The sequence below is a fragment of the Malania oleifera genome, chromosome 5 (assembly GCF_029873635.1).
Source record: "Malania oleifera isolate guangnan ecotype guangnan chromosome 5, ASM2987363v1, whole genome shotgun sequence".
In the NCBI taxonomy this organism is placed as follows: domain Eukaryota; kingdom Viridiplantae; phylum Streptophyta; class Magnoliopsida; order Santalales; family Ximeniaceae; genus Malania; species Malania oleifera.
The window spans coordinates 15981375-16008052 of NC_080421.1; the positions used below are offsets into that span (position 1 = coordinate 15981375).

At 34.7% G+C, this 26678-nt stretch overlaps 2 protein-coding genes and 1 non-coding gene across 3 annotated transcripts; 2 read left to right on the forward strand and 1 right to left on the reverse strand.

The window, feature by feature from the left end:
• The first annotated feature begins 333 nt into the window (after window positions 1-333).
• On the forward strand, window positions 334-406 carry TRNAR-CCU (transfer RNA arginine (anticodon CCU)). The gene has a single exon. It is a non-coding gene; the product is annotated as a tRNA-Arg (tRNA).
• On the forward strand, window positions 342-4237 carry LOC131154929 (uncharacterized). Its single transcript, XM_058107769.1, has 6 exons — window positions 342-615; window positions 3238-3304; window positions 3405-3527; window positions 3610-3693; window positions 3802-3888; window positions 3992-4237. Exons 1-6 carry the CDS (start codon window positions 548-550, stop codon window positions 4076-4078), a joined length of 516 nt encoding a protein of 171 aa, XP_057963752.1. The 5' UTR covers window positions 342-547; the 3' UTR covers window positions 4079-4237.
• A 795-nt stretch (window positions 4238-5032) lies between these two features.
• Window positions 5033-9658, reverse strand: LOC131154930 (protein CYPRO4). Its single transcript, XM_058107770.1, has 2 exons — window positions 7790-9658; window positions 5033-5554 (listed from the first exon to the last, which is right to left on the reverse strand). The coding sequence occupies exons 1-2, from the start codon at window positions 9449-9451 to the stop codon at window positions 5273-5275; spliced, it is 1944 nt and encodes a 647-aa protein (XP_057963753.1). The 5' UTR covers window positions 9452-9658; the 3' UTR covers window positions 5033-5272.
• Between the last annotated feature and the right edge of the window lie 17020 nt (window positions 9659-26678).

Here is a 26678-nt window from a genome sequence, read left to right on the forward strand (position 1 = left end):
TTTAGAAGGAACTTAATATAGTTTTATATTAATTATATTTTATCTAAATTTATAAAAATTCAAATTTAATATTTAAATTCCGCACCCATAAAATTAATCTAAAAAATAAAAAATATTTTTTAGCTTTCCTATATAAATTTTAAAAATTGAAAAACAAAATGTAATTTATACACTTAGTTGAAAAATTAAAGCTAGAAAATAAAACGATTTTCAAAAGCGAATAACAATAAAACTTTTTTATTCTAATTTTGTAAAAATGAAACACTAGCTAATTTTTTAAATAATTTTTTGAAAAGTAAAATTAAAAAATAAATACTACTCTCCACCAAACAAGCGCCTGTAGCTCAGTGGATAGAGCGTCTGTTTCCTAAGCAGAAAGTCGTAGGTTCGACCCCTACCTGGCGCGTTTTCATTTTACTATTCTCTATTTAATTTTTTTTCCTCCCCCTGGATTCTGAATCTACATCCCCGGCGGAGTGAAATCAAATCCCCCTCTAAAACCCTATCTTCTTTGTTTTACTGATCTGTTAACGATTCAGCTGCTGCCATGAAGGTGTTCGACATCGATGGAACCCCTCTTTACCTTGCTCTCTTCACTGACGTCTCCAACTCCAAGTACTCTCTCTTTCTCCTAGTCATCTCACCCTTCCCTCTTCCCTGCAAAGTTTTCATGTTTCATTATGAGAAGGCAAACGTTTTTTTATTTGATTTGTAGAATTGAAAATTTCTGAATTGGTTTCGTAGGCTCTTTGCCTCTGCGTCTGATGAATGTGTGGTATGAATATTGCTTCATCCCGAGTCGCGGTTTCCCTCATTACTTTCTGCCATGACTGTTTATATGCACTTCATCCTTGACTCTTTTTTTTTTTTTAAATTGATTTTTGTTTGACCTCTTTCTGTGCATGTGTGTGTGTGTGTGTGTGTTTTTTTTTTTTTTGGGTGCTATTGATTGATGTAGGTTATGGTTAAAATATAGTTAGCAAACTAGGTTATGCTACTGCTCTATGTGACTGTTTTGACAGGGAAGTCTGGTTGGTAATGCTAGCTTTATATATTTGTATGTTACTCAAAATTATAATTAAACTGTTCTTTTTTTCTCAACTTCTATGGGCACCTTTCAGTTACATTTGGTTCGTTGAATTTTTGTTTTCCTATGAATAGAGTGATCAAAGTATATAGTTTTGATAGCTTACAAAACAAAATGTAATATCATCATAAAGTAAATGATGATGCTAAACTTTTATTATTCTTAACATGGAATAGACAAGGAATGATCATTCCCAAATTTTGGAAATGTCTGTTCTTATTCCACTCTATGTGGGATGGAATAAGGCACTTTAGCATAAGTGACTTTTGGCCACTAGCAAGGAACCTGGGAAGCTACAAAGAGAGATGAAAAGGAAGGAAAGATTGTTCCAATTTATATTCCATTCCAACCTTGTTTCTTTCTGTAAACCTAACAGAACCTTTTTGTGTTTTTCACATTGTTTTCGAATTCAATTTCCAATTAATCTAAGTTTGGACTCGTATGCTTAGTCCTGTTCAAGCCTACCCAGATAGTAAAATTTTGCTTATCTTTCCAATTTACAAATAGCTTTGAAATATGCATTTTTACGTTCCTTTTCAATTGTTGAAAAATTTGGGAGGTATTGGTGTAAAACTGGTTTGAGTATCTTTTATTGACTTAACTTGGCTTATAGTTTGGGGTTGAAGTTTAGGGAAACTTGAAAACTTTGAGAAGATTTGACCAGGTTGATATTTGTAAAGAAATATAATGAAGAAGATGATGTTTTGATTGATAGTTTGTGCTGCCAAAATTTGGCAGTGCCAAAACATCCGCATTTCAGATGGTGTTCACTGTTCACCAAACTGCAAATTGAGTGTTGCTTCTGTTAATTGCATTTGGAAAGGCAGTTTTTTTGCCTATGTTTAAAAGGTCATATTTCGCATGCTTCTCAAGAGTGATTGTCTAAAAATCTTAGATAGGATGATGGGCAGTGCACATAGCTTATTCCCATGCCAAAACATCCGCATTTCAGATGGTGTTCAACAAACTGCAAATTGAGTGTTGGTTCTGTTAATTGCATTTGGAAAGGCAGTTTGTTTGCCTATGTTTAAAAGGTCATATTTTGGATGCTCATCAAGAGTGATTGTCTAAAAATCTTAGACATGATGACGGGCAGTGCACATAGCTTATTCCCCAAGATTCTTAGATTTTCCTTTGACACAGAATAATTTTTTTATATGCAGCAATTTGTCCAAATTGGGTCTTTAATGTCAATATGAGGTGGTTTTGCTGTGTATTCTTTTTTCAGTTTTTGTAGGTTATGAGTGAGACATGGCCCCAAAATCCTCTCTTTGGATTTTTGTAGCTTATTGATGTCTTAATGGTATTGTGGCCAAAATTGGGTCATTAGTGTTAACCCAAGATTGTTTTGCTGCCTATTCCTTTTCAGTTTTTGTAGGTTATGATTTAAAAAATCTCTCATTATGGGATCATTCCAACTGGTGTGTTCCCCAGGAATGAATTATTGAGAACTGAAAATTTAATGTTTACAACTGGTTACTAGTTAGTTAAACATGAAGCTTTTATATGATTATAATTTCTTTTATGTGTATCTTTTAATTTTTTTTTTTTTTTGTTTCTTTCCTTTTCTGGTACTTTGGTCAGTAATATATGATATTCTAGCTATCCTTAAGGTCCGTCTCATTTATAAAACATCCTGTTGCTCTGGATTGGTATTTTGTTTAAAGACATATTCATGTAGTGCTTTAACCTGAAATGGTCTTTTTACCATAAAAGAGTGATAATATATATATATATATATATGAAACTGCAGTCAAGTCTAAAATTACATTATGACATGGGGCAATGGTGCCATGTATATATATAATTGCAGTCAAGTCTAAAATTACATTATGACATGGGGCAATGGTGCCATATAGATATAAAACTGCAGTCTAGTCTAAAATTACATTATGACATAGGGCAATGGTGCGTGAGATCCAAGTGGAAGTAAAAAGTATAAAATTTTCTATCATCCTTAGCCATCAAACATTATGAATAATTTTAAAACCGTATGTGTCTGTTTCTTTTTTGTTCTACCTTTTTCTTTTCTTTTCTTTATTTTTTATTTTTTTAAAACCGGCCAATGTGACAAAAAATAGAAAACTTATCAAAAAGAACTGAATTTTCTATGAGGGACTAAATTTCTTAATGAACTGATTATGTTGCAGGGAACTACTGGATTCTATGCAGGCTGGAACATTAGAACCAGAAACTGCATTTCTCAATGCATTACTCGTAGGATTCCTTAATACTTACAGGCATACTTGGTTCTTGTGCTCTCTCTCCATGTGTGTGTGTATAATGTTAATGCTATTTCTGTAAACAATTGATGCAGATACCGGATGTTTTCCCAGTTTTAGCAGCTGCACATAAGACACTTGTAGCCAAATTGCGGGAGTCGTTGACGACACGAACTCTTCACTCTGAGCTTGTGTATAATTACTCAGGATCTAAGCATGTAAATTTTTGTCCTCAATTAAATTAATTTTTGCATTTTTTTAATCATTCGGGATGGTTTACTTTTTCATCTTTCTTTCTAGATATCAGAATCCTTGAAGAGGTGTGGCATCTCTGATAACACAACTTATGTCCTTGCTGCACGCTTCAATGCTTCTCCTGATGAGGTGAGCTCATTATGTCATGAATGATCTAGTATCTTATTGTGCTTTGTATTGCTTTAGTTCACTAAAATAAGCAGGCAATCTGGTAATATAAAATTAATGATTCCCCAGATGAACGCAATAGAGAAACTCATCGATGGAAACCAAATTGATTTGGGGGAATTGGAAGGGAGAGCAAACCATGCTCAAATACAGAAGGTAGCTGATTTCCAGGATTGCGGTCAATTTATACGAGCAATTGATTTTTTCTATGCTGCATTACATTTAAGCTACTGATAATCCATGGTGCCATCTTTTTCAGCACTACAAGATATCTGGCTTGGAACTAGGGATATCCTCACTTGCAGATGCTATTACATGCCGAATTGCAGCTCGAGATGCCTTGTGAGGAGTTAATTGTCTATGAGCTCTTTTTCTGATTTATCCTGCGTTCTTTTATTCATTACTCTTTTTAACTTCAGCTTGTATTTGGGATTCAGTGTAGAGTTTGTGTTTGTAATCTGATGTTTGGGATTATGATAATTTATAATATTTTTGTTGTTTCTTATTTGTAGTGATAAGAAAAATAGATGGAAAATTCCTATAGCAGTTTTAAGATGCTTGGTTTGCGAAATCTAAATTCTCATTTGAAAGACGTGCTTTAAGATTTTTCCTAGATCTAGATGTCAGTGGAAATATTTCCGATTTGTTTGCATCATCATTTGGTTATAGGATTCTCACGAGACTGATATCATCATGACATCATTTTTGACCAATCAGGAGAACAACAGGTTTTGGGTATCATATTTCTGAAAATAATTCTAGGACCCTATTTGTAACTTGAAAACTTTAGAATAAGGATAGGAAAATTCATAATATATATATATATATATATATATATATATATATTTTACTGTTTGATTATTAAGAGAAGTAAAAAAATTAAAGATACATCAAAACAATAAATGAAATTTAATTTTATATATTATTAACATTTGACTTTTTATTTTTATTTTTTTAAATTAATCATACTAAAACAAGATTTTATTTTTCATAATATTTGATAAAGAGAGAACATAACCTTTTCTTTTTTTTTCCTCTTTTTGGGGGAGGGGGCGGGGGTGGTAAGAAAACAAAGTTCATTGGGTTATTTGTGACCTAAAGATTAGGCGTGGGCAGTATCTTTGTTTTTGAGTTCAACGTTGGCTATTTAGATTGAGCTTGTAAATTGAGTTTCTCTGAATCTGATGAATCCATAATGGGGAGTCCGGCTCTTGAATCAGCCAATGGACTAGACAATCCCCGCTGATAACTAGATCACTAGGCACACGGCCAGTGTGTGTTTGATAAGAAATACCAGAAGTGCATTCTTAACCCAGGTTTTTATTTGTGTCTGTACCACAAAACGAGTAGGGATTAAAAATACACAGAAGCCAGGATCAACTATAACAAAGAACAAAATGAAAATACAAATGAACAGAGGGAATTCAAGCCTACCAAATAGGAACACACTAGTATAAATACAAGACACTTGCCCAGGGGGAAAGAAAAGAAATAGAAAATAGAAAAACAAACATGTAAACAAGTAGGGAGAGGAGGAACGTCATCGTCTGCCAGCAATGCTGAAGGAGCTGACTTTCAGAGGGGTTGCCACCACAAGGGGAGCTTCAGGGGAGGCACTAGCTGCAAATTTTTCATGCATGAAGCGGCTGTCCACAATAGACTCATCCCTAGGCAAAATCTTATAACAGTAACAGCTCTTGAGGCCTTGCTGATTCTTGTAGCATTCGTGCGCACTGTTCTTCACCTGCTGAAAGTCCCATATCACGCTGAACTTGCCCACTGTTGCCACTAGATGCCGCTCTTGTTTCCCATTCTCTGTTACCTGTAGAGAGAAAAATATAATTAGAGAAACAAAATTGAGATCACCCAGAGAAACTGTGGGAGATGGTAAAATTAAACATCAGGTGGAAATTCCAAGATAAACGACGCATGCTCTGAATAATCTAGTCAACACTGATACGATGCAAATAGAGAATTCTTCATCAACCAAAACACAACTAAAAGAGCTGACTAATAAATAATGCTGTCCAATGGCTCTATTGTTGACTGATGTGAGGCTTCGAATAATCTAGTGAATAATATTTTTAGCATAAATAAAAAAAATCTAGTATCCTTTATTTCATTTTTTTAGGGGGCAAAAGAAGAAATCTTATTAAGAGCGAAAAAAGAGTAGGCATATGAAGGACAAAAAAAAGAGGAAATTAAGACAAACTTAGGTTGTGTTTAGGAGCGCATAGATTTTAGGTCTTAGTTTAGATCTACATGAATTTAGATAAAATTCAATACAATTTTGTATTGTATTTTATTTAAATCCTATTAAATCCAAATCCAAGGTCCAAATTTCAAGCTTCCAAACATGGGGTTAATGTAACAAATGGTGTGAATGTTATGAAAGTCAGTCAGCCTAACTCCTCTAATCATGCCAAAGGCAGAGCAGTGAAACCAAAGGCCACCAACCCAATTCCAAACCGAAATTAGAAGGCATCACCTGCCTATTTAAGATTCTATAATTCTGCTCCAACCAAATACACCAAATCAAAACAAAAGTACACATTTCCAAAGCATCTTCCTCTTCTTCTAACAACCAAATCCCTTAAACTCTGAAGAGGAACAATTGGAGAAAAAAGAACATGCTCATCTGGAGACGAAGTTGTATAGGGTCTTCTTATCTGAAGCAAATAACTATTGTTAATCCTATTAAGAATCACACACAAGGCGTAGGCCCCAAATTTGGAAGGAGTTTTAGCTGATATGAGAATACACAGGGAACTTAGCAGCATTCAATAAAAGAAGGTAAAAAAAAATTCGAATAAAAATGCCCAAACATTGAAACACCACCAAACTTCACTATCTTGTTTGGGAGAATAATGGAAAAAAATTAAGCACCACAAAAACAGAACAAGATTAGCTGTTTCTCCCACTCAAATTCCTTCAAAACAGGAATTCCAAGAGAGTGAAAGATATAATACAATACCCACTTCAGATGTCAAGAATATACAAATGGGAGCATTTTGACAACTCAAAAAACAAAAGAGATGAGGAAAGGCCAAAAAGAATGGCACATACCAATCCTTTTTTCTCCCAGAATCAAGCTCTACCCACATCACACTAATGCACAATATTATCTACAGGGAAAAATGGGAAATTTAAAAAATACATTTTTAGGAGATCACATGAGTGCATTAACACCTACCTTAGCATACCAACCAACCACTGTGCTGGACTTCAAATTTACAGCGAATCACCTTCGGTCAAGGGAATCGGGCTCTAAAGGAAAATGACAAACATTTACCCCTCAAAGGTAATTAGACATTAAGTTTTCCAAACTCAAGACACCTTGCACTTAGGACTACAAATCTTGAGAAAATATTAGGTATATCAGGAGTACCAGTCATCGTGCTGAGTGGCACACCAGGACCAATCATATTCTGCCATCTGCCTGTATTTTAACTGAATTAGACATTTCTACCTGTTTTTAATCTAACATACCATATGTTGAAATCATATTGGTCTCCCAGTGTACCAATTAGCACCCTTACTCATACACCTGGTGTACCTAATAATTTCTCAGAAAGCTTATCTCTTATTGTTCATAACTCTCACAGCTTCCCTCTAATGTTATCAATCCATGATATTCTTCAGATCAACCAACCCATACAAATAAAATCAAGACATTATGTGAAGAGACTAGCATAAAGAAAATATCAGAATCAGTGGAGTTCGTTATGCTACAAATTGCAAAAGCACTTTCCTGATGTCAATTCTCAAGCAACATACAAGCAACTTTTTTTTTTAAATGATAGAACTCCTACAGAAAGATATGGAGGCTTACCATTCCTGTTACAAAGGTTACACATACTTATCAAGGAGATTTTAGAAACAAATTAAGTAATCCTCCAAATTTTAGAAAATTTGAACAGGTCTATTCATGCCAATACAGACAATGTAGGAGTATGTAAAGAAGCGGAAATATTACTGCTACGACAAATTAACAAAGCAAAAGCAAAATGTCAATATGGAATAAGTAAGAATATTAAGAATGATAAAAATAACTTACCCAGGAAAATTGGCCTCTATGAAACTTATTGTTTGCCCCAGCCGTATGTGAATCCACAGGTGTCAGCTTCAACAATCTTGGAGCTGGGATCCTGTTCCCCATACGACCACTAAAACCAGTCTTCGTCCTCCCATCTTTGTCAGTAAACAGTGTGCAGATAAGGATCAAATAGGTGTCTGTGGTGCCTAATATCCACTTCCCATCGTAAGTAACATCCACATGAGTGATGGGCGAACCAAGCCCCGGGAATGCTGTCTTTGCCTGCCGCATGGAAGTTTTTGAATATAACCGAATCTTTCCATCAAGAGACCCAACCACAATGGAACCATCCCCTGTGCTTGCAAAGCACTGAAAATTCGTCCCTCTGGAGAACTGGTGGCCTTGAGTCCAATGTAACACGGGTGAATTAGCTGTTGCAAGACTCTGCACCATTCCTTTCCGGTCACGCATATCCCACTGACATAATCTATTGTCATCCAACCCCAAAAATGTTGATTCTGACGGATCCAATTGTGACCCTTTTGTATCATTTGTTATATCCTTCATTGTTACATCTGCTCCATCCTTTTCAAACTTCCATTCCGTAACAACCTTCCCTGTCTCAATGTCAAGCTGATGAAGCCCTGTTGAGTAGGGATTCCCTTCCTTAAAAGGGCTCATAAGCAACATATTTGTTTCACCCCTCATTAACAGTGCCTTCTTCGGGGTCGAATGCCCCAAACTTGAACTACTCCTGCCCCTTTTCCCGCCATCAAATTTCACATAAGCCCCTTTCCCATGAACTCCATGGCTAAAATTCTTTACAACCTGAACTCCAGAATCACTCACCAAGAAACTATTATCCAGCGCACCCAAAGCCAAGCTCTGTATCCCACCGCCTGTAGCCGCCTCCTCAAACTCCTCCAACAAATCTTGGTTCAACCTCCCCGGAGTTGTTGCCGACCCCGGACTCTTCAAATCAAAATCGTCTGCATCCTCCCACATGGTGTCATCTGCAGCTTCTGGCTTCAGCCACCCAATAAAGTCCTTCCCGTAAGTCTTAATCTTATTCTCTTCCGTCGCCTTAAGCTTGTACACATTCTCAAACAAACAATCTTGAAACTTGGTGACGAAACTCCGATACTCCTCATCCGTAAGGAACTTCATCGCCCACACTCCATCACACACAAAATCAATCCGCCGCTGATCCCCAAACATCTTCAACTGCATATCCGTAGAAACCCTAACCCGAATTTTCGAACCCACCTTCAAAACCCAAAACGCATCCATTCCACCGACGGACGCCTCACCGTCGTCATCATCATCATCATCATCAGCATCGGCACCGCCAGTTCCACTAGTCTTCACGAAGGCGTACGAAGCGAGCTTCTCAGAGACGATCCACTTGGCTTTCGGGGTGTTCCCACCAATATGAAGATAGAGCTTCGCAGCGTTCTTCAAATTAGGGCTCTGGGAGGCGTATTTCAGCTTCAGAGCCTTTAGCTTGGCGTCCAATTCATCAACTGGGGTTACGGTTTTGCCTTTGCTCGGAGAAGGCCTCCGCAGCCTCTCTTCCCGATCTTCTTCGGCGTCGTCGTACTGTTCATCGCTTTCTTCTTCTTCTTGCTCTACTTCTTCGTCGGAGGAGAGATCAAGACCCTCGCGACTATGAGAGCCTCCCATTGTTGCTTCTTCTTGATTGAGAGATTCGAAAATGAAGAAATTAACAGGGGTGAGAGATTCCAAAATTTTGAAAATTTTGGGAGTTTGAAAGGAGAGATTTGAGTTAGTTATTTAGGGTTTTAAAAGGAAGATCGGGTTACCGGCTATTGCCGGTGAGCGTTCATCCTAAGTCGAGTTCTTTACTTCGGGATGAAGGAATCACCCTATGGAGACCGCCGCGGCCTTGCACACGGTTAAAAACTTAACAGAATGCCCACGCGTATGTCACGTGATCTGTGTGCGTCTGTGTGAGGTTGTGCTGCTCGTGCTTTAGTAGGGTGAGTTCATTGAGAAAAATTATGGGCTTGGTATGGTTGTAATTTTAATTTTAATTTTTTTATAATGAATAAATTAGTTATAAAAATCTAGTTGTTTATATTTCTAATTTTTTTTATTTTTATTATCAATTTTTAATTGTTTGTCAAAAAATTAAGAACCAGACAATATGTTTGTCAGAAATTTTAATATTTAGAAATAGTTTTTCAGATTAAATTATTCATTTTTATACACTTTCAAATTAAAATTAAAATTAAATCATCATATGAATTCAAACATAATTAAATTAAAAATATACACAAATTTTTAAAAATAATAATTAAACCAATTACAAAATATTTTTGCTATTTTTTAAGTATCATGTCTTATAATATTTTTATTATAAAGTAAAATTTAAAAAGAACTGATACACCCAAAATTAGTAGACATACTCATGAGGGGATACAGTTACAAAACCACCATTCATACCTCACATAATTGCGCTTGAGTTATCCATAACCCCTTGATATAATTACAAAACCATTATTTATTATCCTACATAACCATCCTTAAATTATTTATAACCCCTTAAACATAATAACACACTTATAAATACTAAGTCGAAGGAGGGTCTGCCTCTACCAATATAAAAAGAGGATCACAAGAGGAGGTAAGCACCTCATTCTCACTCATTATTCACTTACTGTTGTGATCTAAACCTCCAATTCCCTAACTTAGGCATATTAGTGATCCACAGGAGTACACCTCAAGTCCTCAAAGTCATTCTTGTTTGATCATACCATATCATATAACTCCAAGTCAGTCACGTCGAGGGAAACCAATCACCCCAGTCAATTCATTCCACTCCAATAGATAACCCGAGTGTGTCATTGAGTGTGATGACCCAAAAATATATATACGATTAAAGCATAATAATAATAATAAAATAATAAAAAATGTCATTAAGTTAATATCAATACAGAAGTGTTTTTCTGTAAGATCCTTGATTCCATGTTTGATGCCTAAGAAAGACCTTATCTTAGCTAGTGCTCAGAGAACATTGCGGCTCAGTCGCTCCTTAGAGGTCGACCTGATCAAAATGGAATTTCATAAAATAAATAGAATAAACATTGTTTGTATATGTAAAAAAGTACATATGTATCAAATAGTGTTTTGACAAACATAATTTGTAGAAATATATGGTAATATAATAATAACAATATAGGTATCCTATGTGGGGCCCACAAGATGAGTCTCGAAGTCGTGTGGGGTCCACATGAGCCTTGAAGTTATATAGGGCTCATAAAACCGTGTGACGACTATTGGAGTTACGTAGGACCCACTTGGGTCTCGAAATTGTGTGGGACCCACAAGACCATGCGGGGTACATGAGTTTTCGAAATTCGAATTAGTTTTTAAAAAAAAAAAAATGAAAATATGACTTAAAAATAATAACAACGATAATAATATTAATAATGATTTAAAAAAAATTTTAAAAATTAAAATAATAAAATAATTAATTAAGTAATTAATTAAAAATTAATTAAAGGGGAGTGGTGGCAAGCACTCCCACATGATCTCCATCCTTATCCCATACCTAACTCATGCCTAACCCATCTCATTTCCATTTTTTAAGTTTAAAAAATTATAATTTCACCTCTCTTTTTACACTTTTACAAATTTTATTTTCTTTCCAAAAATTTTCCTATAAATAGGAAACTTTTAACCTTCATTTTTCATAAAATTTTCAAAAAAAAAGAGAAAGATTAGTGAGTGAAAGAATTAGTGGTGGAGAGAATTTTAAAGATTAGTGAGTGAAAGAATTAGTGGTGGAGAGAATTTTTGAGTAAGTTCTCACTCACCCACTCTTTCCGATCTCATTTCTTAGAGTTAGTCATTGTGTTCGTAGCACAAGGTAAAAGAAGAGGTAAGAAAATTTGATTATGTTAGATTTTCATTTAAAATTTATACCCGAGTTTATTTGTAAGTAAATTTCGATTATGTTACTTAGTTTCATAAAATTCCCATAATTTTATTTTTACGCATATTTAATTATACCAATTTTAATCTTTAAGATTCTTGTATTTATTTTTGGGTTAAGAAATGTTCTAATCCATTCGGGTAATTTTCATCATTTCTTTCTATTCAAAAAATATATATATATATAACACAAAAAATTGTGTGGCATGAGTTTATTTTTATGTTACATGTTTCATGAAAATATGAGTAAAAATGAGATTTTCATGAGATTATTTTAAATTGTATAAATTATAATAAGATGATTTTAAAACCCCTTATGACAAAAGAAGTTTAAAGTTATAGATGTTCGGTACCGTAATTTAAAGTTTAAACAGATCAGAGTGCACCTACACTGTTTACAAAGCTGGTTTATATTGTAGTAGATTTCTCCTGAGTGTACACCTGGATCTGACCAGGGTTTAATAGGAAAAATCTCACTTAATGATGATATACGTTGATTTAGTTTGGCCAGCCAGCCAGTTAAGTCCAGTTTTCGAACCGCACAACCCAATCATGGGGGTAAACATGACTTACGATTAACATGTCTAAGGATGATTTTTACAGTATATGTATATACATATTTAATTACGTATATAGAATTATTGATGATTTGAAGGTAAAGTTTAAGTTTATATGAACATGACCATTAATGTGCCTAAATGATGATTTAAAGGAAACGTATAAAGAAAAGTATATATATATGTATATAATTAAAAATTATAATTATAGTTTTTAAAGTTAAAAGTTTAATTTAACAGTTATAATATATGATTATAAAATTTTACTGTTGTAATTGATGACAAAAGTTTTTATGCAGAAAATTTTAAATTTATATTTATTTTAAAAGTATTTTTGAAGTTATAGTATTAAATATTATTTTACGAAATTATGAAAGCTCATTTTGGTCACACACTAATAATAATCTTATTTACTTACTGAGCGTTGTCTCACCCCAATCATTACTTTACATTTCAGATCATTTTGAAGAGAGTACTAGAAATTTAGCGTAGCAAGTGTATGGGCGGGAATAGAAAGAGCAGAGTAGAATAAAAAAATTAACATTTACAATTTAGAATATGTTTGTGTATTTTAGAATTTTAGAAATTTACATTTTAATAGTTGAGACATATATTTGTAATAAAACTAATTAGTACTCTGGTAATAAAAATAATTTAGATTTATTTACGCCTACTAAAAAATTTATATGTAAGAACCCACTCGGATTCGGATCCTTACAATTGGTATCAGAGAATAGGATATAAATTCTGCATACTCTAGCATATAAATTTTACCAGAGTTTAGGTATAAAACATGATTTGGGTAGGATTGAGTAGTTTAGAATATTTATTTTAGTTTGTTCTACGTTAATAAAAGATTTATTATTTTAAAATAATATTTGATCATTGTTTAATAATAGATCCTAAAGATAGTAACATTGGAGGAAATAAGATTAACGTAAAAGCTCAAGACATGTAATAATCTTATATTTTTTAAGAAAAATGGTAGTATTATTGAAAACACGTTAATTAAGTTAAATATGTATTTATGTTTATAGAAACACGTACCCATATTGATGACTCATAATTAATTGTTAGATCATATGCTTTAATAATTTAAAATTTTCATATATATAAACATAATAACATAATAATATCCAAGATTTATTTATTCGTTGTTATTATTTTTATTAAAAATATAAGAAGTAGCACATTAGACCCTATTAGGTTTGGAGATGACATACAAATAGTTATGAATAAACAGTTTATTCTAAAATCTGAATAACCCAAAATTTCTTTGCATGTGTAAGTTGGATATGAATATATATTTTTACGTTGCATATTCAGTTCTTATCAAAATATTCAAGCTTAATTTAGGAATATATATTTTGAAGAAATCTTTAATTTTAATTTTGTATTAGTTTATAAGGAATTAAATACAATTGAAATGTTACTATATTATATTTAACTTCAAAAAAAAAAAATCTCTTAGCATGTGCAAGTTAAATATGAATATATATACATTGCATATTCAATTTCCATCAAGTATCCAAGTTTGATTTAGAAGTACAAATTTTGACGGAATCTTTAATTTTTATTTTGTATAAATTTATAAAAGTAAGTACATCTTAAATTTTACAATATTATCAAAAAAAATTTTATTAATAAAAGCAATATAAAAATAACTAATATTCTTCAAATAACTAACTAATGTCAAATCATCAATCGGTCAAACATACTCAATATATATTTGATCTAATATAATAATAATAATAATAATAATAATAATATTGGAATATATATATATAATGGGTACTCTCGCAGTAAAAAAAAAAAAAAAAAATAGCCTCATGGGTAGAAATCATCGGCTATAGTTCACTTTCCCCCGAAGTAAGGTCAGGGGTTGAGACCACTTGGGTATAGTGAGGATTCGAACCCGCGATCACATGGATGCACGACCGGTTCCTTACCACTAGGCCACCCACCCAAGTGGTGACTTGAATATGAAATTAATTATTGTTAAAACATTAATAAAGATGTAGAAACATGAATAGAACCTTGAGTCCGCAAATTTTGCAATACGCGTCGCTCACTCGATTTTCGTAGCACGCGTCACTCTCTCTCGATTTTCGCGACACCCTCGATTTTTGAAAAATGTGTCACTCAAGGCACGCGTTGCTCTCTCGATTTTTACGATACACATCGTTTTCCCTCGATTTTTGCAAATATCGGTGACACACGTCACTCTCCCTTGATTCTCGCGGCACACGTTGTTCTCTCTCGATTTTTACAAAACGTGCTCGATATTGGTGACACACATCGCTCTCTCTCGATTCTCGCGACACACGTCGCTCTCCCTCGATTTTTGCAAAACGCGTTGCTTGATATTCATGACATGCATTGGTCTCTCTCGATTTTTGTGGCACACATCGCTCTCCCTCGATTTTTGCAAAATGCGTAGCTCGATATTTGTGACACACGTCATTCTCTCTCGATTTCCAGAACACATGGCCTTTCCCCTATAAAAAGGTCTGCCCTCCTCGAACTCTAAGTATCACAACTTTCTACCATTTTGAACAACCACATTTTAGTTTGCAGAGATTAACTCTTCCCAACTTTTCTCTTGGTTGTGTCATTACTCGAAAATGTTGCCAAATCACCAAACTCCTCAAGTTGCTGAGAGCAGCACTAGATCGCGAATCCAAAGATGGAAACCCAGTAAGGCACAACTGAAGATTTTAGAGGAGGTCTTGCACAACAGTCAAGGGGAACTCCCTTCTATGGAACGGGCTATCTTGCTTGCAGCATGACTCCGACGACATGGTCCAATCGAGCCGAAAAATGTACGATTTTGGTTTGAGAACCGTAGGCGTAGGTAGGGATCAATTGAAGAAGCCACTATCTCAACTACTGCCCCACCAATTATCCATCTTACCTCCTCTGCCACTACTGCACCGAATAGTACCCCTACCATTTTCCCAACCACTTGTACCCTCATCCATATCAATAATATTCCTTCTATGAAACTTACAACTAACATCACATCGATGAGCCATACCCCTTACAATGGCAGTATTGCAGCCACCACACTAAGGGTTTCGGATAATGCTGGCCTACTCCACCATTGCGAAGAAATCCATTACGCGTTGAGACTCATGTACGGGCCACCGATGACTCGTTATGATCATCCCCACCAAAGGCCACAAGGGGAAGAGGGCAGCTCTTCCTCCCTTGCCGAACAGACGGGCTGTAACGACCCGAATTAAAAAGGGAATTTAAATGGTAAAAGAAAGGGGAATGGAAACAAAAATAAAGAAGGAAGCTGCCAAGCTTCGTCGATGAACACAGGGTTTCATCGACGAAGGCTTTAAGGATTTCGTCGACGAACACAGGGCCTCGTCGACGAGGAAATACCGAGAGGGGGGTTTTGAGCTGACTTAATTTCGTCGACGAAGACTGGATTTCGTCGACGAAGGTCGGGCTCGTCGACAAATTCTGCTGTCTATAAATACTAAAAATCCGATTTTTATTTCATTTGAAGCTTCCTCTCCACTCTCTCTCTCTCTCTCCTCTTCGGCCCTCTCACTCTCTCTCTCTCTCTCTCTCTCTCTTCGATTTTGGGCTAGCTTTATGCCGGATCGAAGATTTGAGGCTACCACGACGCTCCTGGCGAAGTTCTCTATGAGTTTGCCGGAGCGGATTGTTGGGAAAACGAAGTTGGAAATCATCCCTGAGTTGAGGAAAGACTTTTTAAGTCAAATTAGACTTTATGGTAGTTATAGAAATTGATGTACGCATGAAAATACTGATGTTTAATACTGGGAGTTTTAAGTTTCAGGATATTGATCAGGAAATCATACGGGGGTTAACTTAGGATATTTTGGGGGCTTTCTTAGTAGTCAGGTAAGGGAATAAACTAAAGTAGTTATTTTCCACGCAAGTTAAGATTAATTATGAGCAAATTTATTTTCAAAAAAACCTATGTTATATTTGTTTATCACATATGAAATGTATGTTTGGAAAATACTACTATTATGAAAATGTATATGTATGTATGAGATGCCAGAAATGATGATTTTAGAATATGAAGCATGACTTTAAACGGCATATGTGTGGCATGAACATTATTTTATGTGAAGTGAATCATGATATGAATGATTTTACGAGCAAAGCATATTTTTTTTTTAGGTATTTTGAAAAATCGAGTTATGCTGTAATGAGTTTGACGAATATAAGATAAATGAGTTATTTTCAGAATGTAAATACCTGAAACGATTCTGGCGCGAGACCATATTTATGTTATTGGCACGAGACCATGTATTTATATTATCGGCACGAGGCCGTATTTACGATTTTGGCGCGAGGCCATGTATTTATGTTATCGGCACAATGCCGTATTTACGATTTTGGCGTGAGGCCATGTATTTATGATTTTGGCACGAGGTCGTATCTATGTTTTTGGCACGATGCCGTGATGATGTTATGTATGTTCATGTATTATATGTTATTACTACTAGGATGTTAGTTTAGTTCAGTTCAGGGCTCGGTACCGTAGCTATATTGTAGATTAGATATCTACGTTAGATTAGTGTTAACCATCCCACGAGAGGATGGAAGATGGATAGTCGATGTAGCTTTTAGTAGAGTGTGGACGTCCACCTGACAGTATGGACCAGGGTGTGGTGGGCCCATCGTACTTACAGACATATTTGATTCGGCAGTGGTCGACCAACCATTGTCGGGTCCCACCTTCGGGCTGCACAACCCGTCATGGGGGGTAATACATGACATTAGTTAGCTATTCATCCTGAGTATATTTTCAGTATTTCAGTTATAACGGATGCTTATGTATGTTATGATTTATTAACAAATATGAAAGTACATGATTATCCAGTATGATATTATGATTATTTCCAGAGTTATGAAATGTATTGTATATGTATAAGCACTATAAATGTTCATGTTACCAAACAACTGTATTTAGTTTATTTTCCCTTACCGATAAGTGTCTCACCCGGAACATTAACACATTTTTCAGGAAACCCAGAGAAACTGGCGGGTCAAGGCCGCCGTTAAGTGAGTAGAGCTTCCCTACTAGAAGGGTAAGCGTTGAACTAGGACTAGGAGATTTTTGTTGTAAGGTCCTAGTGTCATTTTTGACTTTTTGAAAGATTATAAATAAATACAGTATTTTGGGAATGTAAATAACTCTGGTATTATGTTTTATGATTGGATGTTGAGATTTTATGTTTACTGCTGCTAGGTTTTCCGCTGTGTTTGATAAGTGTCCCCGCTACGCACGGGTTCAGGTTGACCATCTTTATCTATTATGTGACATTTTATATTAAGAAATTGAGGGACGTTACACGGGCGTTCTCTCCTTTTTTCCGACTCAAGCTGGCGATATTATAAGAGGTTAACTCCACCAAAAAAGAACCTAGACAGTTAACGGTAACACCGCTAGCACTTCGATAGATATTGACATTGAGCTGAGGCTCTAAAGGACAAATTTCATTTCATTTCATTTTATGTATATATAATTATCCTTTTCCACATCTTTTGAATTTCTTTTCCATTTCAACCCCTATTAGACTGACGATTCACACTTCAGTTACCAAAATAAAATATTTCGCCAAATTGACGCGTAATCTATTTTAAGACTTTAGTGAAATCATTTATCAATTTTGTAAGAACCCGAACCATGAAATATGAGTTTATTATGTAAAAGAGGGGAAAAAAAAATGGAATTTTACAATTTTTGTCGACGAGGCCACAATTTGTCAACGAAGATAGTGAAGAACTCGTCGACGAAATTCAGAAGCTCGTCGACGAGTGAATACCGAGAGGCTCAGGAAAATGGAAATATCTGGTTCATCGACGAGGCCACCGATTCGTTGACGAATCTTGTGAAGAATTTGTCGATGAGGATCCCAATTTGTCGACGAATCCACTCAGGTCAAAGGCTTATAAAAGATATTTTTGGGTTTCTTCATTGCTAAGTTTTGGAAATCCTCTCTCTCTCTCTAAATTTCGAAGCTCTCTCTCTCTCTCTCTCTCTCTCTCTCTCCTCGATTTCTTTGTTGTTTGTCACCTGAATCGAAAATTCAAAGTTATTGCAAGGATCAGTGAAGGATTCTCTACGTTTCTAGCGGATCGGAATCTCGATTTGAGCGTTTTTGGGTTTCGGGCTAAAATCGAGGTAAGCTCGGTTTTCATTTCTGATTCGGTATATGTATAGTAGACGAATTGTAAGTATGTTTTCTATTATGGTTTGTAGGTTTTGGAGTCTCGGTTCGTAGTTTTGAGGACCGTAGAGATTGTAGTTGGAATTCGGGTTAAAGTAAGGGGATTCTGTTTATATCAGTTCATTTTCGCAATGAGGATCGGTAAGCTTGTAGGTTACGATCGTATGTACGTTTTGGCTACTTATTTGGGGAAATCTATCAGGTAAAAACACGAGATTTTCAGGTTACAGTTTTCAGGAAAATTGGGGATTTTGGGTATCATCTCTACTTTGTTTGGAAAACTGTTGGTTGTATTAAAACTGTATTATTAAGGTGACCGTAATCCATATTTGCATATACTGTATACTTGAATTTGTAAACGATATGATTTTCCATAAACCAAATAAGTGTGGTATGTTTGTATGTATGTATTTTGTTCAAGATATTTGTGAAACAGCTATGTGACGGCTAATTACCGTACGCTGAATGTATAGGAACGTGAGTTCCAAAATGATTCCAAGAGTTTGTAAAACAACCATGTATCGGTTAACTACCATGGGCGAGAGTGGCCGGCTCTATATCCGGGGTGTAAAATATCACTAGTATGTTTCGGCTGGTCACTAAAGGTGTGCTCTACAACGTTTGTAGCAATGGATTCACAATGGGCCTAGGTCGTTGCAGCGTAGTTGTACATGTGGCAATGTAATCGGGGTGAGACTAGGTGACCTTGTGTAGTTGCGTATGTAGCAATGGATTCACTATTGGGTCTGAGTCGTAGATCTTCGTAGTTGCATATGTAGTAATGTAATTACTGTGAGACAAAGTGACCTTGTGTAGTTGCGTATGTAGCAATGGATTCACCATTGGGCCTTGATCGTCGCAGCGTAGTTGCGTATGTAGCAATGTAATCGCTATGAGACAAGGTGACCTGGTGTAGTTGCGAACTAGTGTAACGACATTGACCGTATGTATGTATGTACGTATGTATTTGGGTATCGTATAACTAGAATGGTTTTTGTGAAAATACTAGAACTGTATGGAATTGTTTTGAAACTGAACGAATTGTTTCAAACTATATCATATGTATAGTGTTATGAAGTATGTAAAATGACACTGGTATGCCACACACTGATATAACCTGCTTTCGCCCTTACTGAGAGGTGTCTCACCTCGAATATATACAAATGTTTTTCAGGTCCTTCGAATAGCCGAAACTAGCATCCTAGCATCTGGGAGCAAGGGTGTCGTAGCTACTGCTAGTACCTTCTAGGTATGAGTTTTGGTACCCAGGTTGTCGGGATGGTTTTTGTAGACACCTGGGGTATGTTTTGTATTATGGGAATGTATATTCTATATTGTATAGACTCTGGTATGATACTGATTATGTATAAAAGACCGTATTTCACTGTGTATCTGATAAGTATGGATTGGTATGTGTTTGTATATAGGGCAACCGTGTACCCCACGGGGTTGGACCCTCTTTGTATGTGGTATCATGTATGTTTTAATTGATAAAAAAACAGGTTAGGTTACTAAACTCACCCCTGGGTCCCGTTTTCGGGTTTGACAAATTTACTTTTTCAAATAGCCAACCAATTATATAGTACTCATTTTAAATTAGCAAATTTCGAAGACGAAATTTTTATAAGGAGGAGAGAATGTGATGACCCAAAAATATATATACGATTAAAGCATAATAATAATAATAATAATAAAATAATAAAAATGGTCATTAAGTTAATATCAATACAGAAGTGTTTTTCTGTAGGATCCTTGATTTCATGCTTAGTGCATAAGAAAGACCTTATCTTAGCGAATGCTCAGAGATCATTGCGGTTCAGTCACTCCTTGGAGATCAGCCTGGTCAAAATGGAATTTCATAGGATAAACAAAATAGACACTATTTGTACACGTAAATAAGTACATATACATAAAATAGTATTTTGACAGACATAATTTGTAGAAATATATGGTAAAATAATAATAATAATAATATAGATATCCTATGTGGGGCCCACAAGACTGTGTGAGGTCCATATGAGTTCTGAAGTTGTGTGGGGTCCACATGAGTCCTGAAGCTATATAGGGCTCATAAAATCGTGTGAGGATTATTGGAGTTACGTAGGACCCACTCGGGTCTCAAAGTTGTGTGGGGCCCACAAGACCACGTGGGGCCCACATGAGTTTTCGAAATTCGAATTTAATTTTTTTTAAAAAAAATACTAAAACATGGCTTAAAAAAAATAATAATGATTTTAAAAAAAATTATAAAAATAAAATAAATAAATAATTAAGTAAGTAATTAAAAATTAATTAAAGGGGAGTGGTGACAAACACTCCCACATGACCTCCATCCCTATCCCATACCTAATCCATGCTTAATCCATCCCATGCCCATTTTTTCATTTAAAAAAATTATAATTTCACCCCTCTCCTTACACTTTTATAAATTCTATTTTCTTTCCCAAAATTTTTCTATGAATAGGAAGCTCTCAACCTTCATCTTTCATAAAAAATTTCAAAAAAATTAGAAGGATTAGTGAACGAAAGAATTCGTGGTGGAGAGAGAATTTTTGAGTAAGTTCTTACTCACCCACTCTTTCCGATCTTATTTTTTAGAGATAGTCATTGTATTCGTAGCACAAGGTAAAAGAAGAGGTAAGTAAATTTGATTATATTAGATTTTCATTTAAAATTTATACTCGAGTTTATTTGTAAGTAAATTTCGATTATGTTACTTAGTTTCATAAAATTTTCCTAAATTTATTTTTACACATATTTAATTATACCAATTTTAATTTTTAAAATTCTTGTATTTATTTTTGGGTTAAGAAATGTTCTAATCCATTCGGGTAATTGTCAGCATTTCTTTCTATTTCATAATATGCAACGTAATATAACTATATATATATTATAATATATATATATATATATATATATATATATAACACAAAAAATTGTGTGGCATGAGTTTATTTTTACGTTGCATGTTTTATGAAAATATGAGTAAAAATGAGATTTTCACGAAATTATTTTAAATTGCATAAATTATAATAAGATGGTTTTAAAACCCCTTATGACAAAGGAAGTTCAAAGTTATAGATGTTCGGTACCGTAACTTAAAGTTTAAATGAATTTGAGTGCACCTACACTGTTTACAGAGTGGTTTTATATGGTAATTGATTTCTCCTAAGTACACACCTGGGTCAGACCAGGGTTTAATAGAGAAAATCTCACTTAATGATGATGCACGTTGATTTAGTTTGGACGGCCACCCAGTTAAGCCCAGTCTTCGGACAGCACAACCCAGTCATGGAGGTAAACATGACTTATGATTAATAGGCCTAAGAGTGATTTTTACAGTATATATATACATATTTAATTACGTGTACCGAGTTATTGATGATTTAAAGGTAAAGTATAAGTTTATATGAATATGACCATTAATGTGCCTAAATGATTATCTAAAGGAAACATACAAGGAAAATTATATATTTCTATATAATTAAAAATTATAAATACAGTTTTTAAAATAGTATTTTGATAGACATAATTTGTAGAAATATATGCTAAAATAATAATAATAATATAGATATCCTATGTGGGGCTCACAAGACTGTGTGGGACTCACATGAATCCCAAAGTCGTGTGGGGTCCACATGAGTCCTGAAGTTATGTAGGGCTCATAAAATCGTATGAGAATTATTGGAGTTACGTAAGCCCCACCCGAGTCTTGAAATTGTGTGGGGCCCACAAGACCATGTGGGGCCCACATGAGTTTTCGAAATTCAAATTTAATTTTTTTTTAAAAAAAAATACTAAAACATGGCTTAAAAATAATAATAATGATTTAAAAAAAATTTAAAAAATAAAATAAATAAATAAATACATAACAAAATAATTAATTAATTAAGTAAGTAAGTAATTAAAAATTAATTAAAGGGAAGTGGTGGCAAACGCTCCCACATGACCTCCATCCCTATTCCATACATAATCCATGCCTAATTCATCCCATTAATGTGGGATAAATGATATGACCATTAATTTTTGCCACATTAATGGTCTTTCCCAAAATTTTCCTATGAATAGGGAGTTCTCAACCTTCATTTTTCATAAAAATTTTTAAAGGAATAGAAGGATTAGTGAATAAAAGAATTAGTGGTGGAGAGAGAATTTTTGAGTAAGTTCTTACTCACCAACTCTTTCCGATCTCATTTCTTAGAGATAGTCATTGTGTTCGTAGTATAAGGTAAAAAAAGAGGTAAGTAAATTTGATTATATTAAATTTTCATTTAAAATTTATACCCAAGTTTATTTGTAAGTAAATTTCGATTATGTTACTTAGTTTCATAAAATTCCCCTAAATTTATTTTTACGCATATTTAATTATAACAATTTTAATCTTTAAGATTCTTGTATTTATTTTTTGGTTAAGAAATGTTATAATCTATTCAGGTAATTTTTAGCATTTTTTTCTATTTAATATATATATATATATTTAACACAAAAAATTGTGTGGCATGAGTTTATTTTTACGTTGCATGTTTCATGAAAATATGAGTAAAAATAAAATTTTCACGAGATTATTTTAAATTGCATAAATTATAATAAGATGGTTTTAAAACCCCTTATGACAAAGAAAGTTCAAAGTTATAGATGTTCGGTATCATAACTTAAAGTTTAAATGGATCTAAGTGCACCCACACTGTTTACAAAGTAGTTTTATATGGTAGTGAATTTCTCCTGAGTGCACATCTGGGTCAGACCAGGGTTTAATAAGGAAAATCTCACTTAATGATGATGTACGTTGATTTAGTTTGGCCGGCCATCCTGTTAAGTCCAGTCTTCGGACAGCACAACCCAGTCATGGGGGTAAACATCACTTACGATTAACAGGCCTAAGGGTGATTTTTACAGTATATATATATATACATATTTAATTACGTGTACAGAGTTATTGATGATTTGAAGGTAAAGTATAAGTTTATATGAATATGACCATTAATGTGGCTAAATGCTTATCTAAAAGGAACGTATAAGGAAAATTATATATTTGTATATAATTAAAAATTATAAATACAATTTTTAAAGTTAAAAGTTTAATTTAACAGTTTTAATATGTGATTATAAAATTTTACTATTGTAATTGATGATAAAAGTGTTTATGCAGAAATTTTTAAATTTACATTTATTTTAAAAGCATTTTTGAAGTTATAGTATTAAATATTATTTTACGAAATTATGAAAGCTCATTTTGGCCATATTTTAATAATAATCTTATTTACTTACTGAACGTCGTTTCACCCTAATCATTATTTTACATTTCAGATCATTTTGAAGAGGGTGTCAGAAATCTGGTGTAGCAAGTGTATGGGCGGGATAGAAAGAGCAGAGTATAATAAAAAAATTAGCATATTACAATTTAGAATATGTTTGTGTATTTTAGAATTTTAGAAATTTGCATTTTAATAGTTGAGACATATATTTGTAATAAAACTAATTAGTGCTCTGATAATAAAAATAATTTAAATTTATTTGCGCCCGCTGAAAAATTTATATGTAGGAACCCACTCAGGTTTGGGTCCTTACGTTGAGTTAATTCATTGCCTTTCAAAAAAGGGTAGAAGACATGTTCACTATGATATTGCATAAAAGAAAAAAAAGGGATCATGGGGAGTATGGTCCGAAGGCTAACTGAATAGAAGCAGTACTGACGGGAAGGTAGATGCCCCACTAGAAGTTGTTGTGAAGGCCTCAGATCTAGTAAAGAAGGTAGAAGATGCAAATAGTGTGGACATTTATGAACATCAGTGTCGTGAGCTAGAGGAAAAGTTTTAAAAAATTGACCAATTGGAAAGCTAGTGAAGGAAGTACACAACTACCCATCCATGGGGGAATCATCAATAAGATCTTCGGACCCTCCTTTTACCAAAGAGGTAATGGAGATCTCTTTGTCAAGTAAGATCAAAATGCTAAATGTTGAAGGGTATGATGACTTGACCAATCCTTGGACCACCTGGACACTTTTAGGATGTTAATGCAATTGTAAGGCGCACCCGATGCAATCATGTGTCGAGCATTTGTAGCCATCCTAAATGGGAATGGCAAGACCTGGTATCAAACCCTAAAGCCTGGCTCTATTGAATCCTTTTCTAAAATGGAGCAGCAATTTGTCAAGCATTTTGTTAGCAGTCGGAAAATGGAAAAAACCTTAGCTCATCTGATGGGTCTTGTCCAAGGGGAAAATGAGACACTTGAGGAGTTCATGAGCCATTTTGTCAATGCCACTTTAGAGATTTGAAACCCAGATCATGAGGTAGCAATAGTAGCTCTAACAACAGCTCTTCAACCGAGGGACTTCTTAAACTCTCTAGGGAAAAACCCCTAACCAATATGGGGGAACTGGTCACACGAGCCCAAAAACAAATCAATCTAGAAGAAGTCATGACCACAAGAAGGAGTCGGACCAATATGGAAAGGAAGAGTCTAAAGGGTTTGAATGAAGCAACTAATTAAGGAGGGGAAGGAAGCAACTTATAGACTCACAACATGCGAACCTTAGTGGCACAAAACCCAATGGCGTGAATCTTAAAAGCGCGGATCAACATGCCTAGACCAACAATAGTCCATCTGATAAGCACCGCTTATAAGGCCCTGAAGACCTACCCATTTGATGAGCACAACTCATGAGGCAACAAAAGGAGTGAGCATAGCTCATCAGTAATGACCCATCTGAAGAGCACCGCTCATGAGACCCTAAAAACTTGCCCATTTGATGAGCACAGCCCATGAGACAACAAAGGAGTGAACACGACTCACCAATAATGACCTATTTGATGAGCACTACTTATGAGACCCTGAACACTTGCCTATTTGATGATAATAACTTATGAGGCAACAAAGGAGTGAGCACAACTCACTAGTAATGACCCATCTGATGAACATTGCTCATAAAGTATTGAAGACATTGACTCGAATTGAGCCGGACAGTGAAGACATTGACTCGAATTAAGCCAAGTAGTGAAGGCATTGGCTTGGATTGAGCCAAATAGTGAAGAAGTTAGCTCTAATTGAGCCTATAAGTGAAGACATCTACTCAGATTGAGCCTGTTAATGGAAAGACCAATTTGGATTGAGCCGAATAATGTAGACCCTGGCTCGAAGGAAGAAGTTTTCTTGGTTTGAGAACAGTGGAGACATCAGCTCGGATTGAGCCGAATAGTGGAGACATCGGTTCGAATTGAGCCAAATAGTGGAGACATTAGCTCGGATTAAGTCGGACGATGAAGACATTGGCTCGGATTGAGCCTGGCGGTGAAGGTGATTAAGATAAATAGTGAATACGTCTGCTCTAATTGAGCAAATAAGTGAAGATACTAACTCGAATTGAGCCTGATAGTGAAGATATCAGCTTGAAATAGGTAAGCTAGGAGGCCCTTTAGTGGCTTAAATTAAGTTGGGACGCTCCGGGACCAATTTGGGTTACATCAAAAGCTTGTATGGCAGACCTCGAAACACTCTCGAATAAAAGAAATTTATTTCAAATATTCGAGAGTAAGGGGGAGCAATTGATACACCCAAAATTAGTAGACATACTTATGAGGGGATACAGTTACAAAACCACCATCGATACCTCACATAACCGCACTTGAGTTATCTGTAACCCCCCAATACGATTACAAAACCACTATTGATATCCTACATAACCGTCCTTAAGTTATCTATAGCCCCACTAAACATAATAACACGCTTGTAAATACTAACTTGAAGGAGGGTCTGCCTCTACCAATATAAAAAGGGGATCCTAGGAGGAGGTAAACTTCTTATTCTCACTTACTCTTCATTTATTGTTGCAATTTGAACCTCCTATTCCCTAACTTAGACGTTAGAGTGATCCTCCGAGGTATACCTCGAGTCCTTCAAGCCATTCTTATTTGATTCCTTTCAGATGGTTGCAGTCGAAGGATGGTTTAGCAAAAGTCATACGATTCTTGGCAGCAACAAGAACAATTAAGTAAATAATTATAATAAATTATATTTTTATTATAGTAATTTTTTAATGTGTATTATTTATAATTTTATTATTTTAATCATATTATAAAAATATTATTTGATTAAAGATGAAAATGAGCATATTTTTTATTAAGTTTTTAATTTGTATTAGTTTTATAAATATTAATCAAACATGTTATT

Excerpts from the sequence above, each read along its gene's own strand:
- LOC131154929 (XM_058107769.1), top strand. The coding sequence starts at position 548 with ATGAAGGTGTTCGACATCGATGGAACCCCTCTTTACCTTGCTCTCTTC. Across the intron at positions 3,528-3,609 it reads ATTACTCAGGATCTAAGCAT|ATATCAGAATCCTTGAAGAG; the intron begins GTAAATTTTTGT and ends CTTTCTTTCTAG. Across the intron at positions 3,889-3,991 it reads ACCATGCTCAAATACAGAAG|CACTACAAGATATCTGGCTT; the intron begins GTAGCTGATTTC and ends CATCTTTTTCAG.
- LOC131154930 (XM_058107770.1), bottom strand. The coding sequence starts at position 9,451 with ATGGGAGGCTCTCATAGTCGCGAGGGTCTTGATCTCTCCTCCGACGAA. Across the intron at positions 5,555-7,789 it reads ATAGAGGCCAATTTTCCTGG|GTAACAGAGAATGGGAAACA; the intron begins GTAAGTTATTTT and ends TTCTCTCTACAG.